The following is a 16,111-nucleotide window of genomic DNA, read 5'->3' on the forward strand; positions in this document are numbered from 1 at the left end:
AACGACACGACTTTCCTACAAGCCCAATCAACTGATCTCATTTGTATAAGAGACTATTTTATAATATATCTTTATACTAAATTCATAAATTAATTGTAATCAAAAACAATATGTTGTCACAGAATTCTCTAAAATCAGCAGTTAACTAAGAAAATTTAAAACTATAACAATAAAAATGAGAGTTAAAAATAACAATTTTACCACTGTTTAATTGAGTTGTGAAGAGGCGGTAGAAAGCCGCGTTTGGATAGCTACAAACCTGTCATCATTTCGATCTGACACGAGATTCCGATGTAGTTTTTAATGATTAAATTCCTATAGCTTCATGTCGGAGACATTAGCTTACTTCAATGTTAGCTAACTCCCGTATATCGATAAAATATCAAAGCGATCTTAAGAGTGGAACTGGTTCAAAATCAGATCGCAAATTTTTGACGGGCAGGAATGTCACTGAACTAAAAGTTTGTAGGCATAATAAAAGAACGATGAAACAGTTTTCATTCTCCTAAAAATATTAATTTTAGATTTACGAAGCTTATTAGTTAGTAAGTACAATTAGATTGCATAAGTTAGTGTCTGTTTAGCATTAAAAAACGTTACCGACATGGCGACATCTATGAAAATCGGGCAAAAACTTATGCAATCACCTATATGCGATAAGTCATGTTTTTGACTGTTCGCTTGCATATTCTTGTTGATCGATGAATCAATGCGAGAGAAAGAGACAGCTATATTTTCATAAGCTATTGTTTTCGTCGCTTTTGGCGAGTGGCTATTGAGTCATGCAGTCGCCTGTTGGCCTTACCTATGTGCGTTTGCATGTCGATGGTTGTCGTTATTTTTTAATACAAAAAAGTCAAAAACATGCTATAGGACTAAAACTTTTCATGTTGATGTATATAATGATTAATAAGATATATATTGAACCTTAGAATTAAAAAATACTGGAGTCTTACTTGACCCTGGTTCAGGAATACTCCATCCTTCAAAGGTAAAATAAAAAATTCTTGTAATAGTGAGATAAAATATTAATATCCTCTTAACAAGTGGTTAAAAACCACTGATGTATTTAATGTAATCTTTAATTTATTACTCACCGGCTATAATACAAAAATAAATTATGTATATGCAAGGTAAGAGAAACAATACAACAAATATAAAAGAAACTTGTTTATTATATAATATAAAAAAATTAATGTAAAATTCGCAAAATAATTACGCAAACATTTCAATAATTAAATGGCACGAGGCATTCATAGCATAATAAAATTTTCAAATCAAAATATTTCAATTTTTAACAGTATCAGACTTTTCATTTCATGAAAAACTCACAACTTACACACTAAACATAAAACATATACATAAATATTGGAATACAACTTGAATTATCAATGTAGAAAATATATATTTATTCTTACGGCGTAATTAATTGCATTAAATAACAGTCAACGTTTATATAAAAATAATTCTAGTCATCATATTATATTATTATGCATTATAGATAGATACCATTCAATTCATAAATATCACCAAAACTGAGCACCTAAATATGTAACTTCAACTTGTAAACGAAACGACTAACAATTACGTACAAAATATGGTTATAAAACATCACTATTCGAAATACACATCACACATACAATAAATTAATATATTATATATTACACACACATATAAATATGTTTAATATCAAAAATTACAATCGGATTCGTTTGAAAAATATCATATATAAATTATCGCAATAACAATTCTAAAATAGGTAAGTCGGTTTAAAACCTAAAATGCACATGCAAGTCTGGCTTAAAGCTTCGTTATACCATTTATAAAGATTAATATTAAGTACAGTCAACTATTAATTCGGCATAATCGGTAAGCAGTCGATAATTTGGCGTAAAAAATCTTAATTAAAAAAATACATATACTTCATAATATTCATATACATATATATAGTAAAATATGTCTTTATCTTGATCGAATATTAAATAATTGAGGCCGCCGTTAGAACACGGAAGTTGGACTCTTTGATATTACTGGACGGATTTTCCCACAATAATACGGTTCCATCTGATGCTGCAGCATACAAATGTTGAGAATTCTGACTATAGGCCAGGCTAAAAAAAATACGAAACATAATAAAAAAAAACAGTAGTGACAAATACAATACAAAAACGTACATAAAAAACTAAAAGAAGCAACAGGATCATTCAGAAGAAAAAACGGTGTCATACTCCTTAGGAATAAAAATGGAAAAATCATTTTAAATGTGGATTAGAAGAAATCAGCATGGACTGAGTACACAAAATCGCTCTTTAAAGACAATAGAGAGACCGGACGTCATATTGAAGATCCAAAAACAGGACCACATATACATATGTAGGGTTGGAATTGAACGAAAAGCTGATGTATGGACTATGGCTGAGAAAGTTAGCAGACCTGCAAAGATCTCTAGACCGTCTACATCAAGAAATCAATCGAAGAGGTCTGCGCATAAATATTATTAAGAAGACAAAATTTATGATAGTAGATAGAATGCAAACAGACATCGGTGATCTGACGTTGGATGGAGAGGTGTCAGAAAGAGTGAAAAGATTCAAATACCTGGGTACCTGGCTGAATGAAGAGATGGACCCAGATGAAGATCTAAGAATCCGCATCGAGATAGCATTTATCAAAATGAAGACAGCGCTTACAAACAAGCATCTCAATCTTCGTACGTCTGGATAATGTTACTACATGGATGTGAATCGTGGACTCTGAAGACCAGGATGATTGAAGCTTTTGAGATGTAAGTCTACAGGCGTATGCTGATGATCCCGTGGACCAAAAAAATATCAAATGAAGCTCTCCTCGGCATGATAGGGAGAGGCAGACAACTTGTTTCTGTCATCAAGCGGAAAAATATGGAGTACCTCAGACACATGATACGGGGTCCAAAATACGATTTTTTCCGTTTAACCATGGGGAAAGTATAAGGGAAGAAATGAATTGGCAGGAAAAAGTTGTCTTGGCTTCGAAACATGCGCATATGAGCGCCGAAGATCTGTTCCGAGCCGCTGAAGACCGATGCGGATATCTTCAAATAATCGACGAGGTGGTCGCCAACGTCCGGATGCGGACAGGGCATTGAGAAGAAGAAGAAGTGACAAATATAAACAACATTTTAGACTTGAAATACCTGACGATTGGATGAATGGGAGCGACCGGAGTCAAGCATCGCAGCGGCTTCAGATCCCACGAGGAAAACAACCTTATGGAGCCCGTCTCCAGACCGACGACGATGACGTTAACGCTGATGCCCTCCTGAGCGTTCGAATAGCATATGCAGTTGACCTGTTCGACGATCTTGACTTCCCCGACGAGCATTCCGTTGATCGTGCTGACACGTATCTTCGACTTGCACTTTCTCTTGACCATTCTGGGCTTGAGTAAAATTTCCGCAATAGTCCTCGGTTTTTCTTTAACACTATCTGCCTTGACGGTGGAATCTTCGTACGGATCATCGTATATACTGCCGGTTCTTCTATTGGCAGTCATCTTAGTTTCGGCAATGTCTATTTTGGCACTGTTGTCGTATACCTTTAAGTGAACGGTCGCCACGTCGCAGAGGGTTTCGCTTATGCATAAACAGGAAATGGTTGGGATTTTTCTAACCAACGAGCGTATATGAGTGAAGCTGAAACATACAATATGATTATATGTAGTATTATACGAAGTGGGACGAAATCAATTAGACAATAAATAACTCGGGAATGAATAATGAGAATGAAAATAAAATAAATATATATATATGTAGGGTTGAAATCGAACGAAAGGCTGATGGCTGAGAAGAGTGTGTTATGACTGATTGTGGGGTGAGGGATGAAAGACCTGCACTCTGAGTGGTTGGTCGTCAAACCACCGCATCATTGTATTAATAAACAACATGATTAAAAACGCACGTGTTTGGTCTTCCAACTGAACCTGAACTTGAACTGAACCAACTGAACTTCCAACTAGTCCTGAACGGTGTCATCTGCCAGGATTTATACCACATATATTCATTAGATAAATTAAAGCAATATATGTTATAAACAGCGGCGTGGAATAGTGGGTAGCATATTATGCTTTCGAGCAGAGTGGTCATGGGTTCGAGTCCCACTAGAGTCCCGCTGCTGGCCAGACCTTGATTTGTGACTCAAAATTTCTTATTAGAGTTTTCCATTTTTTCTAATTTTTACTATTGAAACGGTTCCTGTAAAAAATGGCTTCTCTTTTCTATCTCTCTTGCTAATATCAAGTTATTCAGCGTCTTGAGGTTCGCCAATATGATTATAAAATGCTGTGAAAATTTCTCCATAGATGTCACTGTGGATGTTTGTATGGATTCGCATTGTATAAAATGCCTATGTACATATATTGATTGAATTGTATCTATTTAAGTGTAAAAAATAATCGAAAGTGGAATAAGTCTACTTTTCTTCATTTCGTATAAATATAATGTTTTGCGTTTAACAATATATAAAAAAAATACGTTTATTCTGCTTTTCCAAGATTCTGGACATATCGAATTAAAAGATGTGATAACAATTTGTGAATTAAATTTTAAAATTGAACTACTGCCACTTTCAAATATAAAGGCTCATATGATCATGCCATAAAGTCGTTTTTTTTAATCTTAACACTTCTATGGCGACTGTAGCGAAATCATACAGGAAACACTTATTGACCCAGGTGGCGCCAATCGGTTGTTTTTATAAGTTTGACAACTTTCGCTTTCAGAGTTTCCGCTTTCAGATAGAGAAGTGAGGAGATGTTGAGGAGTGGAAGCATTCGGGGGATGAAGAGTGTTCGTTCAATGGGAGACTAATGAGAACGATACGCGACATCTGGGCAAAAGACAAGTGGGCGAGACAAAATGGGTGCAAGATGGACGCCATTTTATATTTTTTTATTGTTAGTAATTTTTAATAATGCCCAAGGCATTATCCTCCAGTTAGGTGACTATTCCGCAAAAAGCGATCTCGCGCACATCACTAAAATCTCGATAACGGAACATCTGGCACCCAAAAACTCCATCGACGAGAACTCGAGTGCCAGATATTCTCTATTCGCGATTTTTGTGGCAAAGATTGTCGTGCGCGATTTGCCATTAGAATTAGATTTGCAATTGAAATGCATACATACATATAACATCCGAGTGAAAATTTATGCAGAAAGTATGCTAAGGAAAGTGGTTTTTTAGAAAGCGTCCATTTTCAAATTACTAATCCACCGAATTGTGTATAATCTTATGCGTTGAAAAGTGTTTGTAAACAAACCTGAAAGCATCCCAAATGTTGACGACGCCGTCGCAGCTTGCCGAGGCCGCTACTCCGAACGGCACGCACACCGATATGTCAACTATTTGTGCATGGTGTCCATAAAGATTGATCGGTTTCCGAGAGAAGTCAAACTTTGCGGTAGTAGAGGCTAGAGGCGTTGCGGTCAGGACTATTATTCGTCCAGACTGAAGACCGAGCCAAAGAGTGCTCAATGTTTGACCATAGCCGTGAGCCACCACACATAGCTGTGAAATACATAGATGATTACAAACTTCAAAATTGCAAAGTTCATTGTGATTAATATAATAAATACAACAAAAAAAACTAACAGGATCAATGCTGTGTATTTTTATAAGCGGTTCCGGTGGATTGTCCTTCTTTTGCTTTATTCTGATAATTCCGTCGGGATGGCCCCATGTGATGAGACCCAAGGCATTTATTTCTGGATTTCCCAAAGCGCTATCTGTAATACAATCGAATTATATTGAGTTGAAACAAAAAATAAATAAATTTTAATCTAGTATTCCATCTATTACAGAATAATATTTTATTTTATTTTATTATATATCAATTAATCATGCACACTCGTCTAACAGATTGCTCCAAAGCGACGAGTATGCTAAACAGATTAGGAACATGGGAAAAAATACATGAATTACAAATTCGAATTTTCGCATGATCACAAAACTTCATCTATTGTTACTACGTACATACATAGATAAAGTAAAAATATACATGACATAAAAATTCTTACAAGAAATAAAAGTATAACAGCCAAGTCAGCAGCTAACAGTTAAAATTCTCAACGATTAACTGCTCTAGTTGGTCGCGACTCCCGTAACCGAGGAAGCGGTGCAGCAAATGAAGAGAGATATGACAAATGTCAATGGCACCATTCAGTGAATTTAAGAAACGGAGGCCTCGAGGAATGGGAGAATTCAAATATGCCACAATTCTTGCCAGAAGAATATGAAATAGGAGACGATAGAAACTCTCCAGAACATGAAAGCCAATCTCTGCCAGAATAGACTAGCATGAGATAAAACCTCTAAATATAGAAAACAAGAACATGATGAGGTCAAAATTCCACATGTGTTCACGAAAAGTGTAGCCGACCATACCCATGACAAAACTTGAATGAAATAAATATGGGTAAATCCCATATTGCTGCATATAAAGCAGCTGAAGAAAGCAGCTGTTACCATTCGTTTCTGTTTTGGCAACATTCATCCATTTAAACTCACAAATTCTTCTTATTTCGTCCATTCATCTCATATGTGACCTTCTTTGAACATTTTATCACTCTCTTGGGTACCATTTAAGCGCATATTTTGTCAATTCTTCCAACTACATAATATGCACGTTGACATTTCAAAACACGGTTTGCTTTGTAGTTAAAATAGTATAAAATGTATCGTTGTATAGAGGTGGGTTCAGGAATCCAAATGATAGGCTAAAATTAGTTCATTACATATATTCTACAGCTAAAAAGGTCCACATGCAACCAGTTCAGTCCCTCCTTTTAAAGATAGGAAGCCGAGTGTTCAGACATGCAGTAGTATTGAAGGAAATAAATATGGGTAAATCCCATATTGCTCCTTATAAAGAAGCCGGAGAAAGTGTCTTTGGACAAGTTCGAGTTTAATAGATTGAATTTTGGCTGAAGGACTCCAGATCATATAGGCGTACTCCATGATACTTCTCATCAGAGCATTATACAGCAGCCTCAGAACAATGGGACTATGGAAACGTCGGGACTTGCGAAAAACAAACCCTAGCACCACAAAAGCAATTCAAATCTTGTGGACTACAATTCCTGAGTCAAATTTTTGACAATTGTCAATTTGACCTATTATTAATATTATTCGTACCTTTATTATTCGAGTACATGAGCATCATTGTCATACAACTGGGTATGCCGATGACTTCGTTGTTCAACAATCGTATCAACCTGATGATAGGAACGGTGTGTTGCTTTCGCGCTATCACAACTGGTCTCGGCTCTTGAGGAGTTCCACAGTAGCTTCCCCATCTAAGTCCCCTCACGCTCCGCAAAACAGGAATCTGCATAAGAAAAAAAGGCGCCCATTAAAAATAAGTCATCGTCGGGCTGATGAAAACTTACTGACAAATCAAAAGCTCACAGTCTCATAAGGAATGTGACGTAAGTCGGTCACACAGTGAGGATGAGGCTGTTTGAACAGTTGGCGAGGAGTTTGACCGTAAGTTCGAACCATGGTTTCCCAAGCTGACCTCTCCAAATCATCAGTGAGGCTAGACGCATCATAGCCGTAATAAGTCTGGAAATATATTCAACAATTGTTTGTATTTATTTACAATGTACATATGTTTTTTTTTTTAAATAGTTATGAACACTCACAGCAGGATGGAATACGTTAATAGCATCTATAGCCGGTTGGCCTGTTTGTTTGTAGCCGAAGACTAAATCAATCCAATTCGGAAGGTTTTCCTTGACATGTGTACTTTCTAAGGCTTGTCGGTGGATGAGAACAAATAGTCTGGCGTCCGGAGCCCAACGCGGTAATTCCACATCTTCAACTCGAACTCCACACTGACGTACACCAAAATCTAAGCCTGAAATATTATGAAACATTGTAAGTAAATACTAAACAAAGATTCAAACCAGTTTGGAAATGAAACAAATAAACCATCGAGTATATTGATTTATTAACATATTAGCTACAGTGACATTACAAAGTACTCTTAACTTAATAAGGGCGAAAACACACAGCGATGCACGTGGGTTTTTTTAGATACTTTAAAACACGCGAAAAAAATGGGTCTATTCATGGAACGCCCAGCACGCCCCGCCCCAAAATGACTCTCTGGAGTGTTTTCGGTAAAATTGTATCCTTACTTGACAGTGATCTATAATGGTGTATCCCGTATTTGAAGAAATTTAGGAGACCACCCACAGCAGGGAGCCATGCACACGACTTGCCGTTCTTCCCTGTGTGATTTCGCCCTAATACAATTACATATAGGCATATAAAACACTCGTGCCAATACTTATACATGTATGAACATATGCAGTGACGTAGCGAGGATAAATAGCGCCCGGGGCAAGCTTTTTTTTGCGCGCCCCCCCCCCCCTTCCCCCTCACTCTTTGTCATATTTGTTGACTTTCATTTAAGATACATAAGTTAAACTAGCCATAAGTTAAGCCAGCAGTATAGTTTGGTCGTTAAGCTTCTGCTTAGCGTCGTGAGTTACCGGGTTCGATCCCATGAGCTGACATCAAGTGAAAATGAATTTTTCAGAGTATGCTGCTGGTCAGACCTGGATTTGTGACTCCAGGTTGATCGTTTCCTATCAAAGTTTGCCAATTTTCTCTGATTTCATTGTTGAAACGGTTCCCGGTAAAAATTGGCTAAAAATCCTTCCTATATACAATATGTCACCAATATTTGTGTTTGATTAATGCGCAATAAATAAGTTCATAGATGTCTCATTGATTTGCGAGTTTTTCAGTGTCTCGTAAATCAGTGACTTGTATAATGAATAAAAAATGCTGCAATATTTGTAATTGGTCAGGAAGGTCAGACCTTCCTGGTATGTGTGTAAAAAAAAAAGTATATACATTGACAATGTCCTCTCGGCTGAAGGCGACAAAATAATCTCGATTTGTTAAACTCAAGTATGTATAGCTTAAAATACAATACAAGAAATTCCATATTTTATTAATTCGTAGTGTTTTCAAGCGTTTGGATACAACATATTTGTGTGTATGTATAGAAAGCATTGTCTTAAATTCAACTTTCGCTTTCAAGATCAGGGTCAATCTGCCACCACGTTATTATTATATTATATACAAAGTATTTATACAAAGCCTCGTACAAATACAGAGATACAAAGAAACTCATAGCCTAGAAAGACAGCATATTTGACAGATGGATCACGAAGAACAGTCATAAAAATATATTTTGCCTTCATGACGCCCCCGAAACTGGTGTGCCCGGGGCACCGATACTCCTCTCACCCCCTTTAGTTACACACTTTACACATCTGTTACATATAAAAAAATATACTTGTATGGATCCATGTCTGCGATTCACAGTCATGGTTTTCGACATATGTAGGATCGACAAATTTCAGAACGACTCGGAGCTTCGGATAGAAAGACTTCCGTACAAAAGCTTACATTTATAAATAAAATATTGAAATGTAGTTAATTATACCTTCATTATTATCCAAAAATTCAGGCAAATAGTAAAACTCGGGTATAAGTTCTTTGACATCGGTCGTAGAATCAAAGCTCGTCAAGCGCCACGTTGTATACATTGAATGGAAGGTCCTATCAGGCAGATCTAAGTTATTATCTGAAAAAATAATTACAATTAAAACATAAATCAAAACCCATAAAAAATAACCAAAATCTTCAAACACTACCTTGATACTTTAAGAACAAGTTCGTAAACGGTGGCAATCGAACCATAAAGTGCAAAGTAGTTCCAGAGTTGGAATAATGGGAGCTGTAATGATACGGCTCCCTATTAAATCCAGAAGACGGTCCCAACCCTTCTCTCTTCGCATTTTCCAAAAACTAAAATCAAAAACAACAACTATAACATAAAAGCGAAAACTTTGAATGAATCGCCAACAAAAGAAAAACTCAAACCCTATAATTTTCGACATAGTGCGCTTCCTGTTGTGCATTTTGAATGGCCATCGGCTTGGCAAGATTTCTGAAACTCTGAATTTCCTGCAGATCCAACACTTCGGACGTATAATCAGCAATAACAAACGGTAACACCGGATACTGCATCAAATCATTGTAAGTCCTTCCCGAGATGCTGTTCAACTGCATCAAATAAGCCCAATTGGTCATACCACCAGTTCTCCAATAGCCCATGCTTTCACTCAACGAATCAAACGGCAACCTACAAAAATTCAACAATTAACAAACCGCACAAACACACATAATCATCCGTTAAAAAAGTTACAATCACCGATTTGGCAAATGTGCACTTTGGAATGACACAAGAAACACTTTCAATTGTGCATAATTTTCAAACGCAATCAAATGAGCATGCCCAGACGACAAAAATATCTCCAAAGCCCGCTCGTGTAATTGCCACCGTCTCGTTACAACATTGATTATATCGTTCAAAGGCCAATGAGTACCCGTAAAGGTTTGATTGTCTCTGATATCAGGTACGAAATGTATACACCTGCAAATACGAATATATTACAATTGATAAATCTGTCGATAAAATAAATTCAATATAAAGAATGGAATGGAAACATGATAAATAATACTACAATTATATTTACTGAATTATTTAAAAATGCTGCAAATTTACAAATTTGACCATAGATGTATCTGTGGGTGTTAATTGATATGTATTTACTTTGTACAATACTTATAAAAAGTAAATGCATATCATAGTATCAAATATACAATATTTTTGGCCAGGAAGGCGCATTGTGGTTACCTATTAGGTCTTCCTGGTATAGATTAAAAATAAATAAATAAATTTCGCATGGATTGGTGGAGTTTTTGGGTGCCAGATGTTCTGTGATCGAGATTTTAGTGACTTGCGCGAGATCGCTTTTTGCAGAATAATCACCGAACCACTTTAAAGTATATACACAAGGAGAATTCACACAGTGATAGATCAAGCAAGCATGAAAGCGAGATGATATCTCCGATACAAGATAAGACCGATCTTTGATCGGTAAAAAGATAATTAAGGAGAAGACGATTTACACATTTGCAACAAACATAATGTCTGGCTTTGAGTCTTAAGGCCGAATTTAAACCACGGCCTTTTGTATTAACGTGGGCATGGCTTGTATCTTACATCCTGCTAGCACACACGCCAGTAAGGCATACAGCTTGCATCCTGCTCGTACTAGTATTACTTGCGTGTACGCAAGCAGGACACAAAATATCATCAGTAACAAGGAAATTTATGGTGATACTTTAGTATGTGGTCTACCTTAGCATGCGATCTACCTTTGAATCGCAGTCGACTATTTTTTTTTATTTGTATCGTAGCGACGACCTGTTTATAATAGTTTTTTCCTGCCGCCCCATAATGTTGTCGAAGCATTTGTATTAAAATATCGTCAATAGCGAAGAAAATACCCACCCCAACAACCTAATCTTAAATTAAATTAACCTAACCTAACCTGACTCTTAAATAAATAGATGTTGGCTGCTAAGATCAATATTTTCACAAAAAAAAAACATCCCTAAGCAGCCAACACTTATTTATTTAACCCTCTGCCTGCGGCAATAAATATAGCGAACAAGCCCTGGACGCGGCACCTTTTTCGCGAATTTGGCAATCGAGTTTTCGACCTTAAATCCAGATTTTAATATTTACTCAAGTAACCAGATATATTAATTAACACATTAAGTATTATTTTAAGCAATAAAATACATAATATATCTCGTAGTTTTGGCTCAATTGTCAAATAATCATTCTTCATACAATTGAGACGTATCGTCGCCATTGTTCAACAGACGTGACGTCACATAAACGAGGTTTCAGTATGGTTCCACAAAAAACTAATTTTGACAGGTATATACTCATTTTATGCAAATTGAATAGATGGCATTCAACTCTCAGTAATATATTCAACCAATTTTGAACCTTAAAACAGTTGAAATAGGCGCATATAAGGCTCAAAATCCCGTGCAAAGTTCAGAAATTCTATGGAAGACAACCGCGCTACAGACTTGTCGCGCAAAGCTTCCATAGAAGACGGCCGCGGGCAAACGGTTAAGGGTCAGGTTAGGTTAGGTTAAGTTAGAGTTGGCCCTATTCATTTAAGATCAGTCACACGCGAGAACTGAGACAGTAAGACCGCATATTAAAGTAAAAACTTGAAGGTAGATCGCATACTTAAGTACATATGTATATGAGGGTAGACCGCATACTAAAGTAGCATCGAATTTAGTCTACTAAATGAGTTTTCTGAAGATCAAAATTCTGAAAAAGTTGCAAGATGCCGAGGAAAACGACCTTGAGATTTGTTTGATGTTTGATAGATCTTATATAAGTGATGCTATTTTCATTAAATTTCTTTGTTTTTAAATTAATAAGTATCTAATTGTTTCCGATCCACTCTATATTACGATATTAACCTATCACTCAAAAGCAGCTCTCCTTCTTGCTCGTATGTGATCGTAACATAAGTGGCACGTGACATAAAATTGACGTTTTCATTCAAATGCAATCTGTCCAAAATACCATCGTTGACATTAGCGTGCGAGTGACACGACTCAAACAAATACGACAGAGGCATAGCGACCGTGCAACTTTCTAAAATAAAACAATTAGTGTAAAAATATATAAAAATCAATATAATATAATAAAATAATTTCCTCAAAAATAAACCTCTTTCTTTTTGGATTTCTGGTTTGAAAAACTTTTTCTCAATGTCGAGATGACGTCTTCTGAGCCTGATCCGAACTCTATCGGGTCCCTCCGTCGGATTCAACTCCCACGACTGTGGATACGTCTTCTCCGAATACCAAATTCCATTTTCGTGGTAGTGTTTGTCGGTGAGATTCCTCCACTTTTGAGCAACGAGCAACGACGAATTTATCTCTTGTTTCACATAGTCCAAAAACGCTTTCCGTTCCGAGTTCTGTATCTCGCTGACAGATCTAGTGATCGACATTGCTGATTCAGTCAACGAATCCACTAAAGCATCCTTACAAAACATGCTCCTGTAAATATAAAAGAAACAACATAAAAAATCAATCATAACTCAAGAATGTAAAATGGATATAAGATCATTGACCTCTCTAGCTTAGATATATTCTCTGACTTAGACATTTATTTTATTTTTACAAAAATCAATTAATCAAGCACACTCGTCTAACAGATTGCTCCAAAGCGACGAGTGTGCTAAAAAGATTAAGAAGTACAATAGTAAAAAATATAAGTTAAAAAACAAATTACATATACAAATATACAAATTAAAAAGGAAAGGATATCTAAATAAAACATGAAATCATAATTAAAAAACACTAACTCAACCATTCTAAATGGTCGCGACCTCCATAACTTAGGAATTGGTGCAGAGAATGAAGAGAGACATGACAAATGTCAATGGCACCATCCAGTGAATTTAAGAAACGGAGGCCGCGAGGAATGGGAGAATAACTGAATGCCACAGTTCTAGCCAAAGGAGTGTGAAAAATGGGACGATGGCGGGTCCATATCACACTCTCTGGATCATGAAGGCCCAACTCAGCCAGGATAGACGGACAGGAGATACAGCCTCTAAATATGGAAAACAAGAACTTGATGAGGGCAACACTCCTCCTGTGGTCAAGAGAAGTGTAGCCGACCATACCCATGACGAATTTTGAAGGAAATAAGTATGGGTAAATCCCATATTGCTCCTTATAAAGCAGTCTGATAAATCGTCATTGGACAAGTTCAAGCTTCATAGATAGAGACTTAGTGAAAGGATTCCAGATTATAGAGGCGTATTCCAAGATACTCCTAACTATTGTATTATTATATCAGTTGGTTCAGTATATAAACTCACTTTTCAATGGCGACAATATTTCTAGTTTTCATGGCTTCCTGTTTGTCCAGTAGCATAAACTTGCGGGCTTCGTTATCGCTTAGTGTGGTATTTCCAGCGTGTCCTCGCAATTTTAAAGAGTCAGCCCAAGTGCCGACCCAAGCCTTCAGTGCGGTCTCGGCGATAGTTGCCGTTAGTAAATTTTCCGAAGCAAAATGCAAATATGTGCAGAGCTGAAACGACCCAAGACATTCAAAAAACCAAATTTTTCAATCATATAAATACATTAATTCGACGGCTTACCTTTCGCTGTTTGGTGGGATCGTTCGTCTCGAATATCAGTTTCAGTTCTGGATCACTCTTGAAGCGCTCTAAAATTCGTGCACCTATCAATTTAATGACCATCTGCGGTGAAATAGCCCAATAGACCAATTCGACGAGGAGATTTTGCAAGAAAATGTTGTTCTGGCTTGAACGCCACCTGCTGCGATTTTGTCGGATTGATTCCATAACATCTACGACAAACCAAACACCATTATGTATTTTATTTTTTAACTGTTGTTATAATTAACGAATCGAAACGACACTTACCATCAGCAAGCAGTGTAAACACATCGAATATCAGGGAAAATTCAGTCTCACATCCGATCAAATCGAGATCTAAAATCAATACACAATACTATTTATATATTTGTATGTAAACAAAATCAAAACTACACCAATTTGTACCGATGGTCAAACTCAGATATTATGAAACTCGCGATCCCGGTAATATCAGCAATTAATTGAATCTTCTTTTAAATAATTTACTTATATACATACATGTAGGGTTGGAATTGAACGAAAGGCTGATGTATGGGCTATGGCTGAGAAAAGATATGTTACGACTGATTGTGAGAAGGAGATGAAAAGGGGCAGGGATGTCACGGTTAGTCGCAGTTGGACCTGTGCTCATCATCTTAATAAACAACATGACTGAAAACGCACGTGTTTGATCTTCACCTCAACCGCCACATCCCAACCGTGGTCCTGAACAGCGTCATCTGTCAGGGTTCTCTACCACATACATATATAAAATTAATTTGAATGTGTATGCTTATACATGTATAAACTAAATATAATATCAATTGTCAAAAATTTTAAGTTTGCTACTGCAAATTGTGCCCGACGGAAAGTTAAGCATAAGTTTAAGTATTCTCAGTCGTTTGTCCTATTCTGAATTTACATACATATATACCTTGGGTTGCAATATTTTTAATATCAACGGGAATTTAAGCAACTACTGCTAATGCGCCACAATGGGCGAAAAAATACAAAGAGAGATGATAAAAATAAAAATACATTATCATAAAAAAATATCATTATAATAATAAGAGATAAGATAAAAATATCAAGTAATAAAATACAAAGTAGGGAATGTCTTGCACCTATATAGCCAGCACCAATATATAATATAAGAACAAATGCAAATACAAAACATCCCTGCGAGGCCCAAATGGAAGAGAGAAGATCAAAATTTCACTCATACTTCAGATTCAATTATGAAAATAAGGATGAGCGCAGGCTACTAGACAGATAGGTTAAAATAATCTCTGAAAGTCTACGCTCAATAAGATGGAAAACCTACATTCAGGTTTTATTTAAAAGTCGAATAGCTCTTGGAATAGGAGCCATTCGATAAAGAACTGTACAAGTAGTAGGTACAACTATCAAATGATGATGTCTACCATGCACGTAATTATTAGGGACATTAAGTCGCAACTGTTCCAGCAATGACGGGCATGACGTATTACCACGAAGAAGCTGGAGAACAAAATGAATTAATGAGAAGTTTCTCCGAAGTACAAGGAAATTATACCCAAGCATGCCCAAAAGGAAAGGAGTAGGGTAGATATATGGATAATACCCATACTCTTTCCTATATAGGAAACGAAGAAATGCTTTTTGCACTTTCTCAATCATTACAGAGTAGTTTGCTTCATGCAGATTCCACACAATCTCATTATACTCTATCTTACCTCTCACAAGCGAGTTAAAAAGCAAGCGAAAAGACAAAGGGTTGGAGAATAGCCTAGCATATCTCAAGACAAATCCGAGTCGACGAAAGGAAACGTCAGCGACTGTCTTGATGTGGTTGTGAAAGATGAGTCGAGGATCAAAAGTGATACCAATGTGGTTTCCATAAGATTTCCCTTTTAAATACTAAACGTTTTGACAGCTCAAAAGTTTCATACGACATCTAGTGAGTCTATTTGAAGATGGTTTTTGACTGTTAACTAAAGCTGATAGTTCGTGT

The 16,111-nt window shown here is 36.5% G+C and overlaps 1 protein-coding gene across 1 annotated transcript in view; it reads right to left on the reverse strand.

Moving 5' to 3' along the window:
- Window positions 1-1,165: 1,165 nt before the first annotated feature.
- mv (lysosomal-trafficking regulator mauve) overlaps window positions 1,166-16,111 on the reverse strand; it is a 31,157-nt gene continuing 16,211 nt past the window's right edge. The window contains exons 34-50 of the mRNA XM_077444579.1: window positions 14,407-14,475; window positions 14,119-14,330; window positions 13,837-14,048; window positions 12,672-13,006; window positions 12,419-12,596; window positions 10,272-10,493; window positions 9,941-10,202; window positions 9,712-9,865; window positions 9,501-9,641; window positions 7,681-7,895; window positions 7,445-7,600; window positions 7,172-7,364; window positions 5,630-5,763; window positions 5,298-5,545; window positions 3,478-3,673; window positions 3,176-3,405; window positions 1,166-2,111 (exon numbers count right to left, since the gene is read on the reverse strand). Of these exons, the coding sequence (XP_077300705.1) occupies window positions 1,979-2,111; window positions 3,176-3,405; window positions 3,478-3,673; window positions 5,298-5,545; window positions 5,630-5,763; window positions 7,172-7,364; window positions 7,445-7,600; window positions 7,681-7,895; window positions 9,501-9,641; window positions 9,712-9,865; window positions 9,941-10,202; window positions 10,272-10,493; window positions 12,419-12,596; window positions 12,672-13,006; window positions 13,837-14,048; window positions 14,119-14,330; window positions 14,407-14,475 (3,290 nt within the window). The 3' untranslated portion in view covers window positions 1,166-1,978. The remainder of the gene's footprint in view (window positions 2,112-3,175; window positions 3,406-3,477; window positions 3,674-5,297; window positions 5,546-5,629; window positions 5,764-7,171; window positions 7,365-7,444; window positions 7,601-7,680; window positions 7,896-9,500; window positions 9,642-9,711; window positions 9,866-9,940; window positions 10,203-10,271; window positions 10,494-12,418; window positions 12,597-12,671; window positions 13,007-13,836; window positions 14,049-14,118; window positions 14,331-14,406; window positions 14,476-16,111) is intronic.

This window comes from Arctopsyche grandis, chromosome 13 (genome assembly GCF_051622035.1).
Source record: "Arctopsyche grandis isolate Sample6627 chromosome 13, ASM5162203v2, whole genome shotgun sequence".
Classification (NCBI taxonomy): Eukaryota; Metazoa; Arthropoda; class Insecta; order Trichoptera; family Hydropsychidae; genus Arctopsyche; species Arctopsyche grandis.